Here is a 23,861-nt window from a genome sequence, read left to right on the forward strand (position 1 = left end):
GCTAATGCATCTATTAGCCCTTAGCCAGAGGGGTTATTTGACCTGACCTTGTAGATGTAGATGTCTTAAAAAAAGGCCTGAAGACATATTTGGAGAAAGAAGAAGATTGTTTTGACTGCTTTAGAAAAACTCAAGAGTTTCCTTGAAAATGCGCTTTGGTTCTGAAGAACATGACAGAATGACTCAGAGAAACCTGTATGTTAATGAGAGGTGTGAGCGTGTGCATGTTGAGGAAGGAAGGGGTCTTTTCGATGACAGGGTTCCCCTTAGCATCATGGTTTCCTGTGTGTAAACGAGCAGATTTCTCTAGCATATTTTCCAGGAAAATGCAAACCTGTTAAATTCTCGTTTCTCACTGTGATCAGAAATGGCCCTCAGCTGAGAAATGAATCCACTACAGCCTGGGAAACCATGCAGCGATCAATATCTATTAGGGAATGGAGAAGTACAGACATTATCATCCCATTTGCTTGAAACTGTAAACGGCTGTAGGCCATGTTTTGAGATCCTAATACAAGAGCAAGATTAATGCAGTCATTATCACTTGATATTTTTTAATTTGCAGAATACAAATAAATGTATTCACATGATCCGAATATGGGAACAGTCATAAAAATATCATAAAAGAGGCTTAAAATGTCTTTTGGTTATTAGCAAAATCTATTTTTATCACTGTTCAAATTTATAGTCCAAGCTAAATGGGAACGAGCAACAAAAGGCAGACACTTTTCTCACAAAATCGATGAAAATGGTGGTAAGTAGACAATAATTATGATCATTAAAAAGATGATGTTCTTTATGTGCTTTCAGAAGATTTGTCCTTCAATGCTTCTCTCAGAAACAAAGCGTGCTATTTTTATTTTTACGCTTTATTGAAATTAGGTGTATCTGCACAACGGAAAGGACATGATGTGCTTTTACTTTCTGCTTTTATTCTATATGTGTTTTGTAGGTTGTTTGCATGTACAGAACTGGACTGTTATGGTCAAAAATGACATTATACTTACTTTAGGTCATACATTGCATCATTATCTGTGGTAAATATAAGGGATTACTGATGCTAATGTAGTGAAGTTTACCACTGACTCAGATCATGGGGTTTCCTTATAGACAATACAATACGGCTCCATAGTGACAAAACCCAACACTGGCACAAGGGATCCTCAGATGAACTCATTCTCAAATGACCATGTGCATTAAGTAACCAATGTTTTTTGGAGAGCAAAGTCACACTGCACTCTTTTTGTCCCTTTCATGATGACTCAACAGACAGTCAGCAGACTATTTGAATGTTTTATAGAAGCAAAAATGTTGCAACATGCAGTTGTCATATGCATCACAATTTGTTTATATGCATTGCTATGGTTATAAGATATAAGATATCTGTAGAGACACTGCTGTTTTTTCCTAAACAGAATTTAGTAAACAAAGGACAGCGTGGTTGTTGACTCTGAGTCATCCTTGCTCCTACACAGGATAGAGGGTGGGGAAAGTACCCATCTTAGGGGATTCAAATGTCTATAACCTGTTGACCAAGCAGGGATCATGTTGACATCTTTTGATTTACTCATGCAGAACTAAATCTATATAAAGTGGGGGGCTTTTTTAGGCCCTTGGTGGATATTAGATTAGATTAGATTAGATTCAACTTTATTGTCATTACACAAGTACAGGTACAGGGCAACGAAATGCAGTTTAGGTCTAACCAGAAGTGCAATAGTAGCAAGTGCAGTATATACAATGGTTGAATAAGTGCAGGACAAGGATATGTACTGAGTATATGTATAAATATATATAGAAAGATGGTTATTAATATAAACAGAATTTACAGGTGAATATGTATAGTGAATAAATATACAGAAATTACAAGTGAATATGTATAGTGAATAAATATACAGAATTTACAGGTGAATATGTATAGTGAATAAATATACAGAATTTACAGGTGAATATGTATAGTGAATAAATATACAGAATTTACAGGTGAATATGTATAGTGAATAAATATACAGATGGCTATTACTATAGGCAGAATTTACAGGTGATATGTACTATCAATATAATATATATACAGATGACTGTTACTATAAACAAGGTGTAAAAGTGCAGTGGAAGTGATTGCGTGTTACAATTAGACATACGGTGCAAAATATTAATGTAAGCATTGATAATGTAACAACAGTCGGCAGTGCAAATGAGCATAGTCCAATTTAGGTATGGTAGTGCAAGATACAAAAGTAAACAGTTGTTACTGTGATAAAAATTTACATTCAGTAGTGCAAATAAGGCAGATGTGAGGTAGGAGAGAAGAGTTAATAATATATGAGGAAGTGGATCAACGGGGGGTAGAGTTCAGTAAAGAGACAGCTCTGGGGAAGAAACTGTTCTTTAGTCTGCTGGTCCTGGTCCGGAGGCACCTGAAACGCCTGCCGGAGGGCAGGAGAGAAAACAGTCTGTGGGCTGGGTGAGAGGAGTCCTTAAGGATGCTGCGAGCTCGATGCAGACAGCGTTTCCTCTGGATGTGTTCGATGGCAGGTAGTGGAGTCCCTGTGATGCGCTGGGCAGTTTTCACCACCCGCTGTAGTGCCTTGCGCTCCGCAACAGAGCAGCTCCCATACCATACTGTGACACAGTTGGTCAGGATGCTTTCTATTGCGCAGCGATAGAAGTTCACCAGTATAGCAGAGGAGAGCTGATTCTTCCTCAGTGTCCTCAGAAAGAAGAGGCGCTGGTGAGCCTTCTTGACCAGGCTGGAGGTGTTGGTTTTCCACAACATGTCCGCCGAGATGTGGATCCCCAGGAACTTGAAACTGGAGACACGCTCAACAGCCATTCCATTGATGTGGATGGTGTCGTGTGCCTCTTGACTCCTTCCTGAAGTCCACGATGAGCTCCTTCGTTTTGGTGGTGTTGAGGAGCAGGTTATTTTCAGTGCACCATGTGGCCAGGTGCTGGATCTCCTCCCTATAGGCAGTCTCATCGTTGTTACTGATGAGGCCAATCACCGTGGTGTCGTCTGCAAACTTGACGATGGAATTAGATCCATACACAGGCTTGCAGTCGGAGGTGAAGAGGGAGTAGAGAAACGGGCTTAGCACACAGCCCTGTGGTACACCAGTGTTAAGTGTGATGGATGTGGAGCAGGTGAATCCTGATCGGATATAGAGACGGAACAGGGCCTCACATTAAATATTGTGTTAAATTTAGTGTTGCATTTGAAGCATCTAATGTGTAAAGAACCATGTTAATGTCATGTTTGCAGAATGTATTATGCTTGCATTAAAAAGCATTAAAATAATTATTGATGTACATTGAGTAATTTTACTTAATGCAGTAAGACCAAATAAAACTATTTACTGCTTCGCGCACACAAATCATTTGTCAGATAAAAGTCCAATGTAAACTCAAAAGAATTATTATAAATCCCACACACTACTCACACACTACTGAGCAAAGTCGTTTGACTGAAACGTTGCTAATCAAATTCCATAAAGATGCAAGTTTAAGTATAAACTCGCAGAAAAAAAGTTACAAATGCTGTCCCTGGGATGGTGCCCTTTTAAAAGGTACATCTAAGGATGGATTTTAGTACCCTAAATTTACATATCGGCACCTAAAGTGCGCATATTGGTCTTTTGAAAGTGCACAGTCCCAGTGACAGGAGTTTCAAACCTCCCACAAACCCCCACTGAATGCCTTTTGTACTTAAAGTATTAAATGTCATAGCATGGGACTCTCACAGAGGAAATACATTTGTATATATATTTAGAAGCATATTTAAACTATTCTACTGGTGTATTTGTGCATTACTGGCCTACATCAGCCCAGCCTTCCCACAAGCTGTCCCAGAGGAGCTGCTTTATAGCAGCACTGCCCAGCATTTTCAACAATTTATGTAAGTTGTCTGTGGTACAGAGAGAAGGGAAGTTATCGACTTAGACGTTAAGAGGAAGCATGTGAATTGCTGGAAATGATATTGGCCTTGTGAAATGACAATTTGAGATGCACAAAGTGTGCCTTTTATTAAAAAAAAAAGAAAACTTTTTATTGCACTTTCACAAGAAAAAGTCAAAAGCATTTTTCAGTTAAGCTTTTGTCAGATTTTGCTGTCTGGAATTGAAAATAGATTTGCAAATAGTACAAATGCATTACTTTACAACAAATTCTAATTATTTATTCCCTCAAATGATTACCTTAAATCCATTTAAATTATTTTCTTCCTTCAAATAATTTTTTTTTTTAAACAAAATTATTATTATACATTATAGGCCTAACAACAAATGTGCTTGCATGATTTTTTTCAGTTAAAGATTTTGCACTGCATCTGCATGATTTGCATTATATTTTTCCCTCACTTGAAGATAAAATCTTGCATTGGAAGTAAAAGATTTTATACAACAGTGTAAAAACTAGAACATCATAAATGAACACTGTAGCACTGATATGACTCTTTTGTCACCAAAGTTGTGGGATGACTTGTGCTTTAGCCATGCTTACAGCACCTGGTGATCATGTGGGCTGGGATGTGTTTGGGCATGTGGTGCTTACAAAGACAACAGCAGCTCATCTCCCCCTTACAGCAGATGAATCATTTATGACTCATTCTGACTCATATGGAGAGTGTCTGTCTACCACCCTCTACTGGGGGTAGAGAGAAGCAGCATATGGGTTGATAACAAAAGCAGCAAATATTTGAAAGTGTTTTTGTCTCTTATCATCAGCATGTGATGCTGTTATCTCTCAGCCTCTCTATCATAAACGTAAAATACAGGATTATCTTGCCAGGTGAATGCATTGTCTATTCACTGCATGAAGAATGGGAATGTGGTGCCATCTAGTGAAAAACCTGTCATGCGCAACAAAAAACTGGGACATGATTTATATGTATGCATTTGAATTATGCATGAAAGTGGTTTTCATATGAGCAGGTTTTCAAGGACATTAGGAGTTTCAGCTGTGCCGAATAATTTCACTGGAAGGTTACTGTACAGAAGCCTTCCCGTTTATTTGGAGTTCTTCCTGAAGGCTGGCGTATCAGTTCGCCATCCACATGCTTTCCCAGCAGCCCCCATTTATCACCCTGCCCACAGTCTGAAGTGCCTGGATGTTCGCTCAGCTTCCTGTTTCCCGGCAACAGCCATCTCAGTTCTGAGCCTCCACCTTTCTGCCTCCAGGAATTTTTTTCTTCTTCTTCTCCAACACAGGACATGTTGCATAATAAAATATGTTGATATGCATGTTTTTACTCATTTAAAAAATGTATCCTTTTTAGTTTTACAAAACAATTTTATTACCAAAATGTAATTGCATTGCTACTTGTCTTACTATCAGGACTTTTAATGAATCATGTCAGTAGTTTAAGACATTGATCCACACATCAAGCACTATGTAAAAGAGACAAACGGACAATTGAACAATCCAAAACTATGGAGAGAACTGAGAAAAAAAATATAACAATAAAAATCCCTCAGCAATCCTGTCCTACCAATGCAAAATGCATAAGGGTGAATATTTGATGCGCTGCATAATATGTGCGAGAACACTTTTAATGCATATTTGTGATAGGCCAACAAAGTCTAGAAAGGGTTCAACTTCAGAATATCCCATAGGCTGAAAGAAACGTTTTTGCTTGCTTTCATAGGAATACAATAAAAAATTTTGCTAAATGGAAATAGGCTATAGGTGCAATATGTGGCTTTTGCCAGCTTAAATGTTGGTACATTTCTGCCGATCAATAAATATCTGCACATATGTATATTGTTCAGTAATAAAAACGTATGCTGGTTGTGCAAACGTTGTTTTTCAGCGATCACGTGACTGGAAACCTGACAGCAATATGACATGTCAATAATTTTTTATGTTTCTACTTAATTTTTTGTTATTATTGTTTAGCAGTTTTATGTTGATGGTTGTTTTATTCTATATATTCTATCCTTGATTTTTGAGCATTAATATATTAAAAAAAACATGCGTCAATAACTAAAAATGAGAGATGGTCCTCACTGTACAACAGAAGATCCAAGGGGCGTGGTTGGATCCAGATCCAACTCCTCCCACATTACATATACCTGTCTCCACCCCCTGATCCCTAAACCCACCCATCTCCACCCCCTAGATGTGGATCAAACCACGCCCCCTGGATCTTGTGTTCTGCAGTGCGGGGCTACTGAAAAATGACGGCTAATGGTCATGAACGCCTTAATCTCATGTGTTTAGTTATATTAACCAGCAGATGTCGCTGCAGTAATATTTGTTAGGCTATAATTTTCACGCCGGTAAAGAATTTTATTAGAGACATATATTCCACGCCACTTGTCCAGCTGTTAGGTCTTAATAGGTTTGAATGTTTTGGTGTTGCACTGTAGATAAATCGTTTAGACACATCCGTTTCACTTAAAGATCTTTAAAAGGCGACATTATAGGCCTTTGAAGATAGTTTAGTGATCTCATGGGTTGGAAGATTCTGCAGGCCCAGAGGTCCAGGGGGCACACAATAATTAATTTTTTTAAAAATGTAGGATCCGAGGAGCCATAGTTATGGTCTTGTATAAGCTATGTTTTCATTCACCTTGTGGGGGTGGGGGTGGGGACTGTAATTATCTTTAGCATGCTTGTAGTTTACCTTGACATACTCTTTATACTTGGTAAATCTGCAGCCATAAAAAAGAACAGTTCTTAGTCTCTCTGTATTTAAAAAACGTATTTACCTCATGTAAGATGCAGTGACAAAGCTCGACTTTTCTGTTGTTGTTATTATTATTGTTATATAGAATTATCAGTAAAATGCATAAGCCATTAAGAACTTTTGGGTGTTTCATTTATTGACCATAGTACAGAAATAAAGCAACAGAACACAACAGGTAATGAACAGTGTAAATAAATAAATAATGGCATAAAAAGTGACAACAGAAATAAACACAGTAACACTGACTATCTTTTAATCGCTGTAAGGTTTGTTGTGTGCATGCTGTTGATTACATTATCTAAATGGTCTGTTTATGAATCTGTTTCCCCTCAGCAATTTATTAAAGTGCTATATCTAACACAGTCTTGCAAACAATGCAAGATTATACACCATTGCTTAAATCTTTTTCAAATTTTATATTTTTCTATTGAAATATTACATTTCAAATATAGGCATCCAAGTTTTGTCTGTCATAAATGATTAAAATAAGAATAGCTTAATTTATATACATGTTTATAATTTTTAACACAATATTTCAACGGTTTCAATTGAAATACCATGAAATCATCAGAACTTTACAATACCATGAAAAAAATAAAAACACTCAAATAATACAGATAATCTTTCATGTCAGATGAATAAATTAGTAAGTAATCTTATTTGTATGTAATGAAAATGTGCATAACTCAAATCAAATGTTTTCTTGTCATGTAAAGTTAGAAGTTACATTTTCAGCCGGTTCAACCATGTGAATAGATATAGTACTCCATGAATACAATACAGAAAGCAGTTGCCATGTACAATACAGTGAAATCTTCCAAGCAGTTTATTTGACTTTGTCTATAAAAATGTACCTGACATATGCTTTTGTCTGCCATACTGATCATCATCTGTGACACTAATTTATTGTAAAGAACTGACAAACCATTGCAAAATTTAAAGTGAATTTGCATATTCCTTGCCAGCATGCATTCTCCATGCAAGTGCATTTTTATCCTCTCAAGGGGCTAAAGACAATAGCTTTTAGACAATATTGTGTTGCAAGAGAAAATGAGACTTTCTCCAGAGGTTCTCCAAATGGTTCCTAGTTGTTATATCCTCACTGCAACACACTAGCACAAGAAATATAGTTATAAGCAGGCCCACACATAATTCACAGAAAGTTCAGCAACTTCCACAGAATTGGAACATCTGTCATTCACAAAGTTTTACACATCCTCCACTCCCTGTGTTTATTAAATACTTTGATTATTTTGAGCTATGCCTATAAGAGTGCATTACTCTCAGCTCCATTTAACACATTTTACCGTATTTAAATCCATACTGCAGAAAGATTGTGTCCCAAATATAAAAAAAGCTTCTGATTCTGAGGAAACAAATTTTAAGACAAAGCATATGTGCTCATATATTCTAATAAGTACTGTACATAGCTTTTTATTCCATACGCAACTTGTATTAATTTTAGTTTTTAGTGCCAGACGAAAAAACAATAAATATAGTCTCACTATTAAAATACTTATCTAAAAACATTAGTCATTTAAGTTTTATTTTGTATAGCAAAAGCTTGATAATACTGGATGCATAGGATTATATAATGTCATCTAGAAGGTGTGGTGCACCAACCCAATCAAGCATCCTTGGTTCAGACGCTGCCATGATCATACACATGAACTGCTTTCCGGTTCTCTTGTCAATGGGATAGATGGTGGTGGGGGTGAATCTTTTGTTGCTCTCAACAAACTCACAAAGCTGGTTGTATATTTGTGGAAACTCATGGCGAAGGAATACACCCCGGGTACGGAGCTCTCTTTGAATATTAATGAAGCAAATCTCTCTTGCTTTCCTGCCCTCTTGGCCCTCCTTGTCAATGTCAGAGGTACCAGGGGGTGGGGTGAGAATCAAAGTCTCCATTTCACATTCTTTCTTAAAGATTTTCTTATCTGGGCTTGAGGAGGCCAATGAGACCTTGGCATACTTGCGAACTGTTGGCATTTGTAATTTGGGTGAAGGAATTTTAGGCACTAGGTCTCCAACAGCAATGGATACATTCAGGAGGAAACATTCAGTGGGGTCATATTCCTTGCCTGCATTCTGCAACTCTTTGCCGTATTGCCCAAGGTTGTCTTTGAAACTGTCTAACTCTCGAAGGGACAGATATGTTGGAGAGATGGTAAGGCTGTCAAGACCAACCTGAATGAAGTTATCTGCACATCCAGGGTTTGGAAAACCCAAGAACAGAACTCCTCTCCCACGGGACAGATACCCTACCCTAGCAGTGCGTGAAAAAGCTTTATGAATGTCAGAGTTCTCACGACAATGTTTCAGAATGTGCCTGCAAACACTACTAATGCGGCCATAAAGACAGGTCTCTTTATGCGTGTCCCAGTCTTCTCGCCTGCAGTTTCTGGAGCAGTAGTAGGTGTAACAGCTATGGCAGGACTTGAAGTACAAGCAAGCATTGAATGTAGTGTCTTTGCGTAAGCATTTCCTGTTGGAGCACACCATAGTGTCATCCTCATCTGCAATATGGTTCGAAGAGACATCCTCAACACTCCTCTGAAAACCTTCACAACCACTGTCTGGGTCTTTAAATGTGTCTGGGCTGGTCTTTGAAGAGTCTGTTTGTGTGTTCAGGAGTCCTGAATCCTCTTGATCTACGTCCCGCTTCCCTTCTTTGGTCTCGTCATCTTGAATCAATTGTTTGAGCTGGTCTATCAGATCCGTACTTGGTCTCCTGCTATTTTGAGGCTTGTAATCAATGACTAGGTCGGCTAGCAGCTCATCAAGCTGTTCGAGGCTTTGCTGCAGGGAGTAATTAGTGTTCTTTCTCTCTGTGGATTCTGGTGGGTTTGCTGGTCTCTGCAAGTTGTGCAAGTTTGCAGTTTGACATCTCCCTGTATTTTGCGTATTCCAGCTGCTACTTCCCCCATCTCTCTTGTTGCTATTTGCTGCACGAATGTCATTGTCAGTAATTGTAATCTCCGGGGTTACAAACCATTGCCCCTTTGCACTGTTTTGTCTGTCACCAGCACACTTTTCTAGACAGTTTTCAGAGAGGGACAAGGCAGCGTACCGTCTTGGTGAACTAGAAAGGTTCACAATAACCGGTTGTTGATTGTTATTCGAAGGAACTCCTGGCCTTCCGTGATTGAGAAGGTTCTCGTAACTCCTGCCTCGTGAAACGCCATGTTCTCTGTCCATATGAGGGATAATAATATTGTCCCAGGATTTTGAGTAGTTCCGGACATCTGCTCCTAAACGACTTGGCTCGGTAAAGTCATTGGGATACCACGGGCTTATAGATGGCACTCGCTGAGGAGTGGCCTGTGAGGATGCGTACTGACTGGAATATGTAGCAATGCTTGACCGGTTCCAGTCATCTGAAAAGACCTGGGACATACGTGGCCGCCGCCGTCCCTCCGTATGATATCCTCGCATAGGAATGTGTAAGTCTGCTGGGTACTGGCAAGGCCGTGTATAAAACATCTTTGAGGGCTCAGAGGGAAAAGCATAAGCTCTTGGATCCTCCTGAAAGTATGTTTCACTCTGAGGGGTGGATATGAAGTATGGTCCTGGCTCACTCACTGAATATGGTCTACTGTAGTACGGATCCAAGGGTTCACGGTGGGAATCTGCATAGTATGAACGCACAGGCAAGGTATGAACCCAGCGAGTCCTTGGGTCGAGTACATACTGACTACTAATGGATGGATTTTGGCTGTTGCTGCTGTTAATACTGTACTGGTCATCCTGATAATATGTCCTACTGGGTGGATGAGCTGGATACCTGCAGGGATCATCCGTGTAGAAGAACTTGGTTGGGATGTTGGGATTAGACAAGGTTCTGTACTCCCTTGGGTCTCTAGGAGAAGTCCTTCCAAAAGGGATCTCTCCAGATTGAATGTAACTACCGGACAAGCTGTTGGGATATTGATATGCTTGCCTGTAGTCCATGTTGTAACACTCACTGGGAGTAGGCGTTCTAGAGGTGGATATTTGACTTGGAAATGAGACGTTCCTCATCCCTGATGTCGAGGAAAGCTGCCAGGGAACATTACTTCTGAGAGTAGGCATCTTCCGTGCAGTGTGCTGAAGAACTGAGGCATCTGGCTTAATATCAACACGGCACCTGACGTGGGGAGTGTTGGCTTGTTTCTCCTGTCTGCTCTCCTCAAAACAATCAGAAACATAGAGGGGTGTGTGGGGTTGTAACTTGATTGGATGAACCTCATTAACTAAAGCCCTGGTTGAATGGGAAGCTTCTCGATTTGGCAGACTTTCAGATCTCTTCTGGGGGTCCACTGGAGATCGACGCCTCATGGTTGCAGTTGGAGAGACTGAGATGGGTACAGGGGTCAGGGTGGCTCGAACCCTTGGAGCACTTTTTGAGCGAGGCTTGCCATGAACACTAGTCCTTGCTGCCTCGTTGCTCTTCTCTGTGCTGATTTGTTGACGGGAGAGTCTTGAGTTGAACAGATCGGGTGAGGAAAAACGTAAGTGTCCCTGCTGTCCATTCCAGACTGCATCCTTACTTACTGTTTGCTGATCAGACCTGTAAGGATACTCCATGGACAAGGAAAAGTCCTTTGGGTCATCCAGTGACTCAATGAAGTCAAAGCTACGGCAATGTCTTTTGTTAATGGTTTCAAAGTTTTGATCCAGTGGGCCAACCATTTGGGAATCACATTGCTTAGAAGATCCAGAATACTTTGAGAGCCCACAATTAGGGCCAATTTTTATGTCTTGATACAAAGTTGATGTTAATATGTCAGGGGGATCCGTCCGTGTCATCTTAAATGGACCCCTGTTATTTCCACCCTCAGTTGGTGTCTCCTAGAAAGAATGAAAAAGGCATTATTAGTTACACATTTTCTTTAATAAAAGTATTTATATAGGTGAATATTAAGGGTAAAGGATCCTATTTAAAGTCAGAAAATGAGAGACTTGTGCTTAGAAAAGGTCATAATATATTAAAGAGAAGATGAAATGGAATTTTACAACTTCAATCAAGATGCTTCACAAATGATCTTGCTTTAAAAGGCATTAATTGGGCCCCTATTATGTAATAAAATATAGGCATCATTTACATATCTTCCCAAGTGGAAAAGAATAATGCCATAGCACTAAGACATGTTGGAGAAAGTAGATGAAGAACATGGCAAAGTTTGAAGGATATCTGTATCTGTATTATCTAAATATTCTATCAATTCATCATTTATATACCCAGTAAGTACAGCAGAAACTTAAACCTGCATGTACCATATATGTCTAAAAATGTATATTTATATAGCTACAATAGAACTTACTTTGTGTAATATGATCATTTCTAAAGTTCAGTGAAAAATATTAGAATATCCTCACAATCAGAATCAATGGAAATGTTATCCTTATTTAAATGTCATATCATGCATAAACACCAATCTGTGCAGAGAAATTGCAGCATGCTAAACAAATAAAACAACACTGAATGGAAAAATCTGAATTAATTATGAAGATGGAGGCCTTGCAGGATCTCAGAAGAATAAATTAGTGTATAAGAAAACTCCTTTCTCAGTGAAGGACAGAACATAAATTTAATTTTCCCCTCTTTCTCTCTGTTTGAGCTCTGAAAATAATAATAATTAAAAAAAAAAAAGATTTCAGATTCACATACCAATTAGAATTTTACTAATGTTATTAAAGTTCTCAAACACATGATATAGGCTAATGCCATTTTATATATTTGGGATCTCTCTGTTTTTGCACATAATAATCTATTTTTAAAATGTAATAATAAAAAATACTATATGATTTAAGAAATAAAAATTATTCAAGAATTAAAAAAAAAAAATGTCTTACAAATGTAATCATTTATTTCTATCAATGCAGATTCTTTCTTGCGACAAAAAAAACACACATACAGTTTTACCGCATCCTGCTGCAACAGCCTTACTCCTGCCCATTAATAATAGTGCCACTCTGGTCTATGGGGAAATAAAATGAATAGACTGGAAATAAGGTTAAAAAAGGGGAGCATATAAACTAGTCAATATCAGATTGTAGTTTTACCATAGACAGTAGATTCATTGCACATTGCTCATTTAGAATGAAGAAAATCTGTTCTGATCCCAGAATTCAGAATTCAGCTGTGCCTAAGATTGCTTAGAAACACATAAGAGCCGTGCAAGTAATGCATCTGTGCACATTCTATATTTATGCTTGCTCTGATTTTCACTGTTCCTCAGTACTTTGCTCTCTTGAGCCTAGCTTCCTTTGTCCTATTAAATATTTGCATTTCAGAACAAAGAATCATTCTGATTGTGTTTGTCTAAACCCTGCTTCTGTGGGTGACACTATTCAATTACACAGTTTTTTTCACTGAATGTTTACCAGTGGTCAAATTATATAACTTATTTATCCAACAGACAGCAAAATGTCAGCACACGTCTATCTGTGGACTGTATCAGGCTCAAAGCTTTGTATCATGGCTATACAAATTAAATTGTGTTTACATAATATAAATGCCATTGAATTCAGTTGCTTATTTACCCTGAGATACAGTAGAACAGCTGTGCAACATTTGCAAAGGGTTAGGAGCTAATTTTGAGGTTATTTTAAAATGTTTGGCTTTTCAGGGATTTTTTAAATGACAGTAGGAGCTACGGAGCCCCACTTATTGGCTACCTCCTTTCAGCCAACCCTGAAAACCATCTGTTCATCCTGCTGAGAGAGGACCGTCGAGCAGTCTGAACACATACACACACTCACACCTTCACTCTTTTTTTCTGGATTCATTTAGAATAGAACTAGATTCTTACCTTTTGAACATATTATTGCACTGTGAATGTTTTTTTGCACTAACAATTTGAACCAAATATGTCATTCATTGCAGGGTAAAGTAAAAGCACAGTAAAAACGTGCAAGTGCCAGAGGTCGCACAATAAATCGTATTTCAATCGTGTTCATGATTTCAGCTTCTCTTGCTTAATTAAACGTAATTGTCTTGTGATATTTGCCCACTGGTTATTTATCATGAAAGGGTTTCATTTTCATTTGACATTTGCATTGGTAAAAAGACTCTTCAAGCTTTCATGCTTGCGGTTGCCAAATTTTAAGTCTAAATCCCCAATCAGAGTTTTTTCCTTAAATAGATATATTTTCTGCCTGTTCCCAACCCTGGCAAATTAAATCTGCATGCAAACCTCAAGGATGGACTGTAATAAATCTAAACATGAATCTCATCTATATTATTTGCGATTGTGGCTGCTCAATACATTTTTGTTGCTGTTTTAAAGAAAAATGTTAACATAATTTGGAATTGCTGAATTTAATATTAGGAATTTCACAGGTTTAGCTTTTGAGAGAAGTTTCTTGTTGTACGGTAGAGGAACATAAGGTAGAGTTAATTTATATGATAAATACATCAGGAAACTAGATGAGGTAAAAAAAAATTTTGATTTGTGGTTAATAATTCTGATGAAATGTCAAAAGAAATGTCAATAATTGTTATTAATTTTGTGCAGAATAATTGTGATTATCAGTTTAACCATTAATGTGCAATCCTATAAGTGACATACTATAACCTAGGCCTAATTTCTGATGTTGAACCTTCATCAAATAATTTCTTGACTGTATCCAAAAATAAATATTAACTAGTGCTGTCAAACAATTAATTGCATCCAAAATAAAAGTTTAGTTTACATTTATATGCGTGTGCACTGTGTATATTTATTATGTATATATAAATACACAAATATACAGTATATATTTTGAAAATATTTACGTTTATACATTTATATATTCATATTCTTATATTTTATATTATATATAAATATATTTAATATATAAACAACATATTTTTCTTAAATATATGCAAATATAGACAGTATACACTGTAAAAAAAAAAAAAGTTGAGCCAACTAAAAATTTTAAGGCAACCAGCTTCAGCAGATTTTTGAGTTTTCTCAACTTGTCGTTTTAAGTTTATACAACAAAAATTTGAGAATCTCCCACAAAAATAAGTTGAGCAAACTCAAAAATCTGCTGAAGCTGGTAAAACCAATTTTTTTAAGTTCGCTCAACTTTTTTTACAGTGTACATACATATATTATGTAAACAAAAACCTTTATTTTGGACGCAATTAATCGTGATTAATCATTTGACAGCACTAATATTAACATAAACTAACATGAGTATTTCTGTGCATCCTAAGGTCACAATACCTGTAGACATTGGTAACTCCTCATCTCAGAAGATCTCAGGTAGGCATTACCACTTGGACATAAAGGGTAATAAAACTCCAGTGGAGCTCAGATCAGATCTGTTGTGGCTCTGTGATTGATGCAGCTGGGACTAGATGACTTCCACGACTACTGTATTACATGTCTGCTGGGAACAATTTTCAGGGCACAAACAAAAATTGCACTTTAAATTGCACTAAGCACTTCATCTACTTTTAGAAGCATTTTTTCCAGTGTCTCTGCAGCCAGAGGTGAACAGCCCCATGTGTTTGGCTGATAAACCATAACTACTTTGTGTCTCAAAATCTTAAATGCCATTAGGACTGCTCCATTTACCAATTGTTAAAGAGAGCTGAATCGCACATTTTAAAATCTATTTATAAAACACTGTCACTCATGGCAAATGCTTACGAATCAGGTTCCTTTGGGCTGCCATTTTCACTGGTTCTGTTTCTAGCTGACTAAGGGTATAAGGTGTCCTCATGGTGAGCTAATATCTGCCCACCATCTCTCACAGTCCGTCTCCCTCGCTCTTAACACTGTAGGTCACAAAAGGAGAAGTAACATAAAAGTTGGTGCTGATAAGCTTGGTGTTTATGCAAATTAGGTCAACATATCACATATAATGAAATAAAATATTACTGTATCACCCCTATTTGACCCACCTCTCTGGACAGTATTAGATTACACTGAATCACAGAGAATAAAAAGAAATTTTCCTTCGATCAGCAAATGCTTTTTGCCCATCTAACCAGCATTTAGCAATAATTTAGAAGGGCACAATTATTTAAAAGGAAAGTTCCACAAATAGAAATATAATGAGGACAGAAAATAGAGCATGAGAGAGAGTTTTGAGGGCAATGTCATTTTTCCTTTAGATTAAAACATTACAAAGGAAAATATGTCCATCTTGGGCAAGGTGGATGTTAATACTTCCCTTCTTCCTTTATGCAAGGTGGCTTATCAGCAGGCGTTTTCACAGCTAACAGCAGAGCCAGTACCTGTGACTGAGACCTGACTGCTCTAGCACAGTCAATCACCACCTGTCTGACACTTCCATCACAGTCTGCCAAGACTAGCTTCCTCTCACTTCTTAACCAGCATTCAATCTCCAAAACAACTACTTATAGGAAGTACGAAGTATGCACATACATTTGCAAGAGAAGGTATGTGAATTCACTGGGATTTCTGAATAAACTGGTCATAAAATATGATCTGATCTTCAATTTTGGCACCATTTGCGAATCCTATAAGATTCCTTTGATCCTAGGCCAAAATCTGTAGCTAGTTTGAGATGTTTGCAGACAATCAATTAATGACCACTGCGATCGATTTTAACAGCCACTTGTCAGATGTTTTGAGTCATTTTTCTGCAGTGTGGCTTCTCTTACAGCGACCATCAAATCAAGAGTCACAAGGAGAACAGAACCTAATGAAGCAAATAGTGCAACAACAACAAACCACTACTTGCTAGTTTTGAAGAATTGATGACGTAAAACTCCGGACAACTCTTCTTGTGTTTTTCCTGGAACTGTAAAATAATACAGAATCGCATCTGAAGTGAATCATTTGGGTTCACTGGGTATGATGGGTCAGTTACAGAGAAAAATTCCTTCAAGCTACATTCTGACTCCAAGACAGCAGAAAGTGTTAGCAGCAGTAGTTAATCTCACATGATGCCTATCTCCTTAAATACACAACCCATTCCTCAAACAAGCTTGCAGAGTGGGGTTTTTTTCTGGCCGGATATGAGGCAAAGAGGCTATATTTGGACACAATGGATAACGAGAAAGATGCATCTGAGTATCTCAGTGAAAGCAGCCCAGCTGGATGCTTCTGTAGAGTTTGGAGATTTGGAGGTGAAATTTCTTTTCTTTTCCAACAAGAAAGCTCAAAGGATTTTTAGAGGAACTGAAAGTCCAAGCAATTATACCGACCTATAAATCATATCTATCTTAAAGTCTCTAGTTTATAAGGTCATGAGACAAACTAAGTGGAAACTAAATGTTTTTCTCCAGTTCTCTTTTCAACTGCAAACATAATGTCTATATTCAGCACATGTATTGTCCTCTAAGACTGCACAATTAAACCAGATTTCTGCCATTACAATCATTTTTGCCACTGGCTAATTCAGATGCACATGAGATGAAATTATAGTTAAAACACCAAATACAGACCATTTAAGTGTATGTTTTTAATATTTTTAGCATTGTAAATTTCCAGAGTCATGATGTGTACCACCTGGGGGCACTCCATCATTTTATATCCACTGTTTTAGGTCATAGGAGACCGTTTTACATTTGTTAATGTACTAAAGATAATGGATTAAAAAAACACTCTGGAAACACATTGCTAACAATTACACTTCTTATTAAGTTAAATCAATAAGAACAACAGCACAATCCACACAGCCCTTGAGGGGGTGATTGTCCTTAACATTTCAATATTAAGGCACTCATGCACATCTGTTGTCAGCAATTATACAATCTAAAACATAATGGAAAAACATATTTTTAACTTCAGTTTCCAGTTTGGATTGCGGAAAAGTGATCTAAGTGGTACAGTAATATAATGCAAGCATTTTCTCTTGTTTTTCCTCTCTCTTCTCCAAGCCATTACATTTAGAACAACAGGTGCAACCCTATTGCTGCAGTGTATAAAGTGACTCTTGTGTTGGTTTCAGCATTTATGGTCTTTTAAAATAAACAGAAATAGAAACAACTTACGCATTTATCTCTGTTTATAAGCATGTCTTTGATTCCAAGTAGAGTATAATTTAATGTCCCGATTTGTTTGATAATCCACTGAAACATCTGTGCTACTGGGTTGATGCAGAATATGCTCATAATCCTGTTTTTAAGATTTTAGGTTAAACGGTTATGTATGTTTTGACCTTTCTGCCTTCACTGCTCACTTTAAATGGTGTTATGGCATAAAAATTCATTTTAATAGCACAAAAAGTATTCCATATAGGCTCTCAATTAATACGGCACTATAAAAACGATATCTGATCTAATAATTATAACATTAACAACAGTTTTAGATTAAATATAACATGCTAAAGCACAGGATTTGTCAACTTCCCAAAAGTAAGTCCTACTGTTAAATGTATAGCTACATGCGTAGTAAACTTACTCCTCCCTAAACCTTCTCCGGACAAGCACACATACCACATGCTCTGTCGCCTGGATACCTAGCAAAACCACAAATCCAACTATGCACAACCTACTGACTTACAAAGCAACCTGATTTACAAGGTCGCCACAATGCGTAACGCGTAGTATCAACATCCTCCTCGATCTCTGATAAGGTCGTTAATGAATCTGACAAACCTTGATGAACATGTCGTGGTTTTACTGCGAAAATGCAGCAGAAAATAAAACCTCTGCCTATCGCATCAAAATGTAACACAAAAAGCACACTTTGTTCTCATTTATTGCTGCGGCACGAGCCCCGCACTACCGAGCATCTCTCGTAAAATGACCTAATGTCTTTCGGCGCAAAACACATCATTTAGACTCAAAGCTACCGCGACCGTATCGGTCTTACTAAGACAATTACAGTCTTACTAATTCTTACTAAGACAAAAGTTTTGTTTTTCCAAGCTTTTAGGAGTGTGCGCATTTATCTTACCGTCTTCATCCATAGTTAAGATCCTCAAGATGCTATCACCTGACTGTTCCTTTAGAGATTATGTGGTCTCCATATCATATTAGATGCTGTAAGGTGGGCTGCATCAAACTCCTTAAGTATTGTTGTTCGCCCACGGGTCTCGGGGGCGTACTGAGACAAGACGAGGGGGGTGTGACCGCATCCCTCACGCGTTGCGTTCCTTGCGTGAGATGCGCAGTGACAGCGCATGCGTGCGACTTTGGGTGCGCGCTTGAACCCTGCCTGCCTGCGCGCTCGCGCGCGTGTTTGTGATGAATACGAATCTCATGCTGGATAGGCATATGCGATGGCACAGCTTTGAGATGTGATTTTAATTATGAAGGTGTCATGGCTTGCTGGTATACAGGCTCCAGTAGTTATTCATTTCAAGAAGATGATTTTTATTACATTCATTCATTCATTCATTCATTCATTCATTTCCCTCATGTTGAGATTAAAAAACAAAACAATTATTAATGTGAATATTTAAAATAAAAATGTTTGTCTCTATTGTATGACCCTCTATTTAAATAAATAAATAAATAAAACTATTTTGTATTAATGAAGTACCTCCACCTGATTTTCCTGCTGTTGTTGGTGTTGCACTGTGCACTGTTCTATGTTTATATGTACATATATATATATATATAAACATTGAACATTCAGTAGCACACTATATATATATATATATATATATATATATATATATATATATAGTATGCTATTGATGTGAAATTTGTTTATTGAGAATTTGTCATTGATGTTGTAAGTCTTGCTTCATAAAATAAAATAACAATGTGCTAAAAATGCTAATAAATAATATTAAACATTTTTTAATAATTTAAAATATTAAATAATGTTTAAGGAAAAAAACTGAACAGAAAACTGTAAGTCGGAATTCACTTTTTCTTTTCTTTTTTTTTTTTTTTTTTGAGAATGACCCAATCATAATAATGATTTTATTGGGCAAACTAACCTCAGCATTTCCTTCCTTTCTAAGAATAGAACTTTACTTGCACTGTCAACCTGCCTGTTTATTCAAATGGATTAAAACAGAAGCGCACAATAGCAAAGTAGGCCTATACAGCTTAAGGGATCAAGTGAGACATAGATGGCATTGATGTCCGCATTAGTTTAATCAATGGCTGATTTTGTGTGCTGTTTAATCAATTATAACAAAAAAAGCTAAAAAACACATACTGAACCATAGCACACTGAATGAGGACACCAGCGTACTAGACTCCTGAGTAACATGCACATTTTCTGTGAGCCATGGGAGCAAGCCATACAAGACCAGGCTTGTTGGTCAATTAAATAGCATTATTGTAGCCGTAAATCCAGCTGTCCGACTCCCGCAGAGTGAAACTTTAATTGCTTTCTATTTTGCTTGTGTACATCCTACAACTTTAAAATAACTGACAGACTTGTAATATGGTGAACTGTTCTACTGGAGCAATTGGATTCCTTCCTAATGCAGTGAAAAATGTATTTGATAAGCACTATTTTCCCAGACTGTCATTGCCATTACAGTGCAAAACACTGCTGACAGCTGACATGTTATTGTTTTGTGTCTTATTATCTATTTTCCCCCTGGTCTCTATTGCATTTGTGTGCCGAGGTGTGACTCAGCTTCTGTTCTTTGTCTCAAGGCTTCTTTCTTCTACTTTTTTACCTTTTGACGTACTATGAAAAGACAGCCTCATCATTATTCTATTATATTTTATATATATAGATAAGAGGAGAAACAGAGAGAGCACTATGTAGTAACATAAGAATTATATTAAATACACTGTCATTTTGTACATTAAAAATGGTATATAAAAATGTTACATAAAAGTCTGACAATTGGTTAATTTTATGCTACCTTTATACAATATTAAAACAATATTATATTGTTCAAGATGATGTATGTAATTTTACTGTAAAATATTGTAGAACATGTTTTTCAGAGGTAAACATTAAAATTGATTTTAACATTTATAAGGAATTTGTATAGATTTAACAAGGTAATACATTTACTTTTAATTTTGTTTTTATATAATTTATGAAGACAGGTCATTCCCAAAATTCCCTGTGTGAACCTTAACTGAATTGAAATGTTTTATGTTGTTGTTTTTTTTGTGTTATTAAGTTTTGAATAACGAAAACAACTTGTGGACGTTTTTATGTTATTAAGTGTTAATTGCATTATTTTAGTGTGTTTTTGTTTGTGTGCGGAAACACATTACAAATTGATTTGTATCTGCCACAGTGTAATTGAGACTTTTATAAAAAGGATGTTTTTGAAGGATGATGCAATTAAAAACTATATTTGAGCTGACAACAAACCTGCAGCCTGTAAATATTGATTTGTCTGGGAGTAAGATCACACAGGTTCTGCTTATCAGTCCTGCCAGGAAACAAAGCCATGTTTACAAGTCATACAATGAGCTAATCCCTAGATTTCCAGAATTTACAAGATTAGTGGCATCACATCTTTGAAAGATATTCAGAGTTTTGTTTGAGGCACTTAGATATTACACAGATATGACCTAGTATCAGTGCTTGTTTTCCATGTCCTGCAGCGCATTGAAAAGCTTGCCCTTGTGTTTTTCAGTTTTTCAGCATGTTCATGTCTTGTACTGTAAGGGCTCACTGAGTGAGATATATAACTCATAATATCAATGCTTCAGTCATCTGAATAATAACTCTCTTAGCTCTTATGACCCCTCAGCTGTTCTGAGGCTAATCGAGGCCACGACTACACCTGAGCCTCTCTCTCTCTCTCTCTCTCTCGCTCTTTCTCTGTGCCTTCTCTTTCTGTCCGAGCTGAATTTATGGTTCTGTCCTATACTGATAGCAAACTCATTACAGTGTCGCCAGTAAGATCACATGACAGTGTCTGTGGAAGAGGTACCTTTTGGAAAGCACAGAAGAAATGAATTGGCAGAGACAAGACTGCTGAGCTAAGGGCTGCCATGTTCATCATATCTTATAGCCGGAAAGATGTTTGGAAAGGGCATGGAGGATATAAAGGCTTTTAGTAGTCTGAAGGTGACTATGATGAGTTTATCAGGATATAAACTTGATTTAAGCAACAAGCCAGTGTTTTACAGGCTTATTGGTAAGTGGTGTTCTTAAGCACAGTGCTAAGCAGAATCCAGGTTAGCGAGCACAGCGGCCATTTGTAACTTGATTGTGCGAGGCTTCCGTTGTCATTCACTTCCAGTTATTTTAGCTATACAAAAACAGCCTATTATACTGCTTTATTTTGCAAACAGGTATTTGTTGTCATATTGTTTTAATTTCTTATCATAAATACACTTTATAGTGTTAAAGGGATAGTTCACCCACCTTTTGTGCGCAAAGAGAACAAAAAAATGACTGTATTCAACAATTTCTTCTCTTCCATGTCAGTCTTTGACGTACATTCATGATTGACACAGGAGCCGGCATTCTGACATAGAACCCGTATGCGCTGTGCCTTGTTTACAAGCAGAGGAATGCACATTCATGCGTTGTGGTACTGTCGTGAATTTGCGTCAAAGACTGACATGGAAGAGAATAAATTGTTCAATAAAGTTGTTATTTTTTGTTTTCTTTGCTCCCAAAATGTATTCTCGTAGCTTCATAACATTATGGTTGAACCACCGATGAATCACTTGGAATCCACAATGGAGTTTTAGGGCTCCAACTCAATGAAGTTGAGTTTTTCTGCTTACGAATTGATGCAGCATTCTATATGTATATAGGTAAAAAAAAAAAAAAAAATCATATTCATATATCATAGAGTTGTTTGGGGTGGGGGTAAATTAAATGAAACCTGTGGTGGCAGTCTATATGGACTATCCCGAAGTGTGCATATGCAGTAGACTCTTGGTCAAAATCGAGGAGTGAAGTGAAGAGCAGCCCTTTAGCGTCTTTCAATCATTCAACCGATTCAAACACACTGATTCATTCAGGAACGAAATGCATGTAATGAAAAGTGGTATATTGTTTTATGCTTATAAAAATTAATACGCATCACTAGTTTATATTATAATATTTTGATTAAATGATTATGGCTTGAGTACTCCATAGTCCTTTTTCAAATACTTTGTTTTGCTTTAAAAGGTTGCATGATTCATTTTAGAGCTGGTTGGTTTGGTTCAAGGCTCCTGCTGAGTATTTTAAATCCCTATGGAGAAAATGAATAGAAAAAAAATATTTATGGAAGCAAGGTTGCTGAGGAAGTGGGCAGTGACTGTTGAACTCTAACGCAATACATTTCACATGCAGTAATAAAATACACTGTTCATACTGTAGGCTACTATGCCTCTGTCCTTCTCTGTTATAGTGAGAACTCAACGCTGTTATTGGCATGGCAACCCAGCTTCCCGTTGGTTTAGCCTGGCCACCATCTGTCTGCTCCCATATGGGTTTGAAATGATGCAGCATGACAGGAGCCATTCCCATAATGTACAAGGTGCGAGGACCCAGGGCCCTGCCACAGAGCCATGAAGAGAAGCTCAGCTACAGGCTTTGATCTTTCAAGGCATGAATGATGCAACTCCTTCCAAGGAGCACGCAGGCATTAGAGGCCGTCCATCAGCCGCATGCTAGCAGGTGTCTCAGCTGCTCCAGAGACTCTTAGGAGGAAGAGGAAGATCAATGTCCTGGCTGCAAATCCTGCTCTTGTTGATAAGGGGCCTGTACTACAGAGGATCAATCAGGTTTACACCATTAGAGTGTTTGAAACAAAGTCGACGGCTGTTTGAACAGCTTCTAACTGACTGATACATAATCCTTATGAGTAAACAAGATATCTAATGGTAGAATGATTAATTTCAGAACAGCAATTGAGGCAAACCAATATAATAGTTAGGTCAATAATGTGATTATTATTATTTTTTTTTTAAATGCAAATCATGCCTTCAGTGATTTCAACCTCTTCTAGGAAGAGTCATACAGTTCTGCTTTAAAATGTATTTGGCTATTTGTTTTTTTTATTTTGCTATTTTTATGATATCATAATGAAAAAAGGAATTCAATTCTTGAAGAGAAATGCCTTAAGGAATATAATAAATAAATACATTTAACAGCTTATTAATATTTGAAACACATGTCTGCCAAATCAGAATCATGCAGTGTAACCAATATGCAGAAATATGCAGGGGAAAAAAACATAATACAAGAAAATTATAACACAAGTCAATAAATTTCTTAAAAAATCTGATCATTTGATCTTTTTACAACAACGCAAGGTGAGTTAATGTCGTAAAATGCAACCTAATGATATTTATTAATTAACATTTAATGATATTTTTAAATATAAAAATGTAAAAAAA

General features: G+C 37.1%; 1 protein-coding gene and 1 long non-coding RNA gene across 6 annotated transcripts in view; one reads left to right on the forward strand and one right to left on the reverse strand.

The window, feature by feature from the left end:
* LOC131545897 (uncharacterized) overlaps positions 1 to 15,994 on the forward strand; it is a 29,820-nt gene extending 13,826 nt beyond the window's left edge. Inside the window, exons 3-4 of the long non-coding RNA XR_009272519.1 lie at positions 14,877 to 14,925; positions 15,860 to 15,994. This is a non-coding gene — a long non-coding RNA (uncharacterized LOC131545897). The remainder of the gene's footprint in view (positions 1 to 14,876; positions 14,926 to 15,859) is intronic.
* On the reverse strand, positions 6,800 to 18,865 carry unm_hu7912 (un-named hu7912). 5 transcript variants are annotated; one of them, XM_058785110.1, is made up of 3 exons: positions 18,538 to 18,865; positions 14,887 to 15,049; positions 6,800 to 11,518 (listed from the first exon to the last, which is right to left on the reverse strand). In XM_058785110.1, exons 2-3 carry the CDS (start codon positions 14,908 to 14,910, stop codon positions 8,273 to 8,275), a joined length of 3,270 nt encoding a protein of 1,089 aa, XP_058641093.1. In that variant the 5' UTR covers positions 14,911 to 15,049; positions 18,538 to 18,865; the 3' UTR covers positions 6,800 to 8,272. The 5 variants fall into 5 exon arrangements, with proteins under 5 accessions (XP_058641093.1, XP_058641092.1, XP_058641094.1 ...); XM_058785109.1 differs by having other exon boundaries at positions 14,887 to 15,443; XM_058785111.1 differs by lacking the exon at positions 18,538 to 18,865 and adding an exon at positions 15,316 to 15,869.
* Positions 18,866 to 23,861: the final 4,996 nt, after the last annotated feature.

This window comes from Onychostoma macrolepis, chromosome 08 (genome assembly GCF_012432095.1).
Source record: "Onychostoma macrolepis isolate SWU-2019 chromosome 08, ASM1243209v1, whole genome shotgun sequence".
NCBI classification, from domain to species: domain Eukaryota; kingdom Metazoa; phylum Chordata; class Actinopteri; order Cypriniformes; family Cyprinidae; genus Onychostoma; species Onychostoma macrolepis.

Coding starts and splice junctions, on each gene's coding strand:
- unm_hu7912 (XM_058785110.1), bottom strand. CDS start 14,910: ATGAGGAGTTACCAATGTCTACAG. Junction 11,519..14,886: donor GGAGTTACCAATGTCTACAG/GTATTGTGACCT, acceptor CATTCTTTCTAG/GAGACACCAACTGAGGGTGG.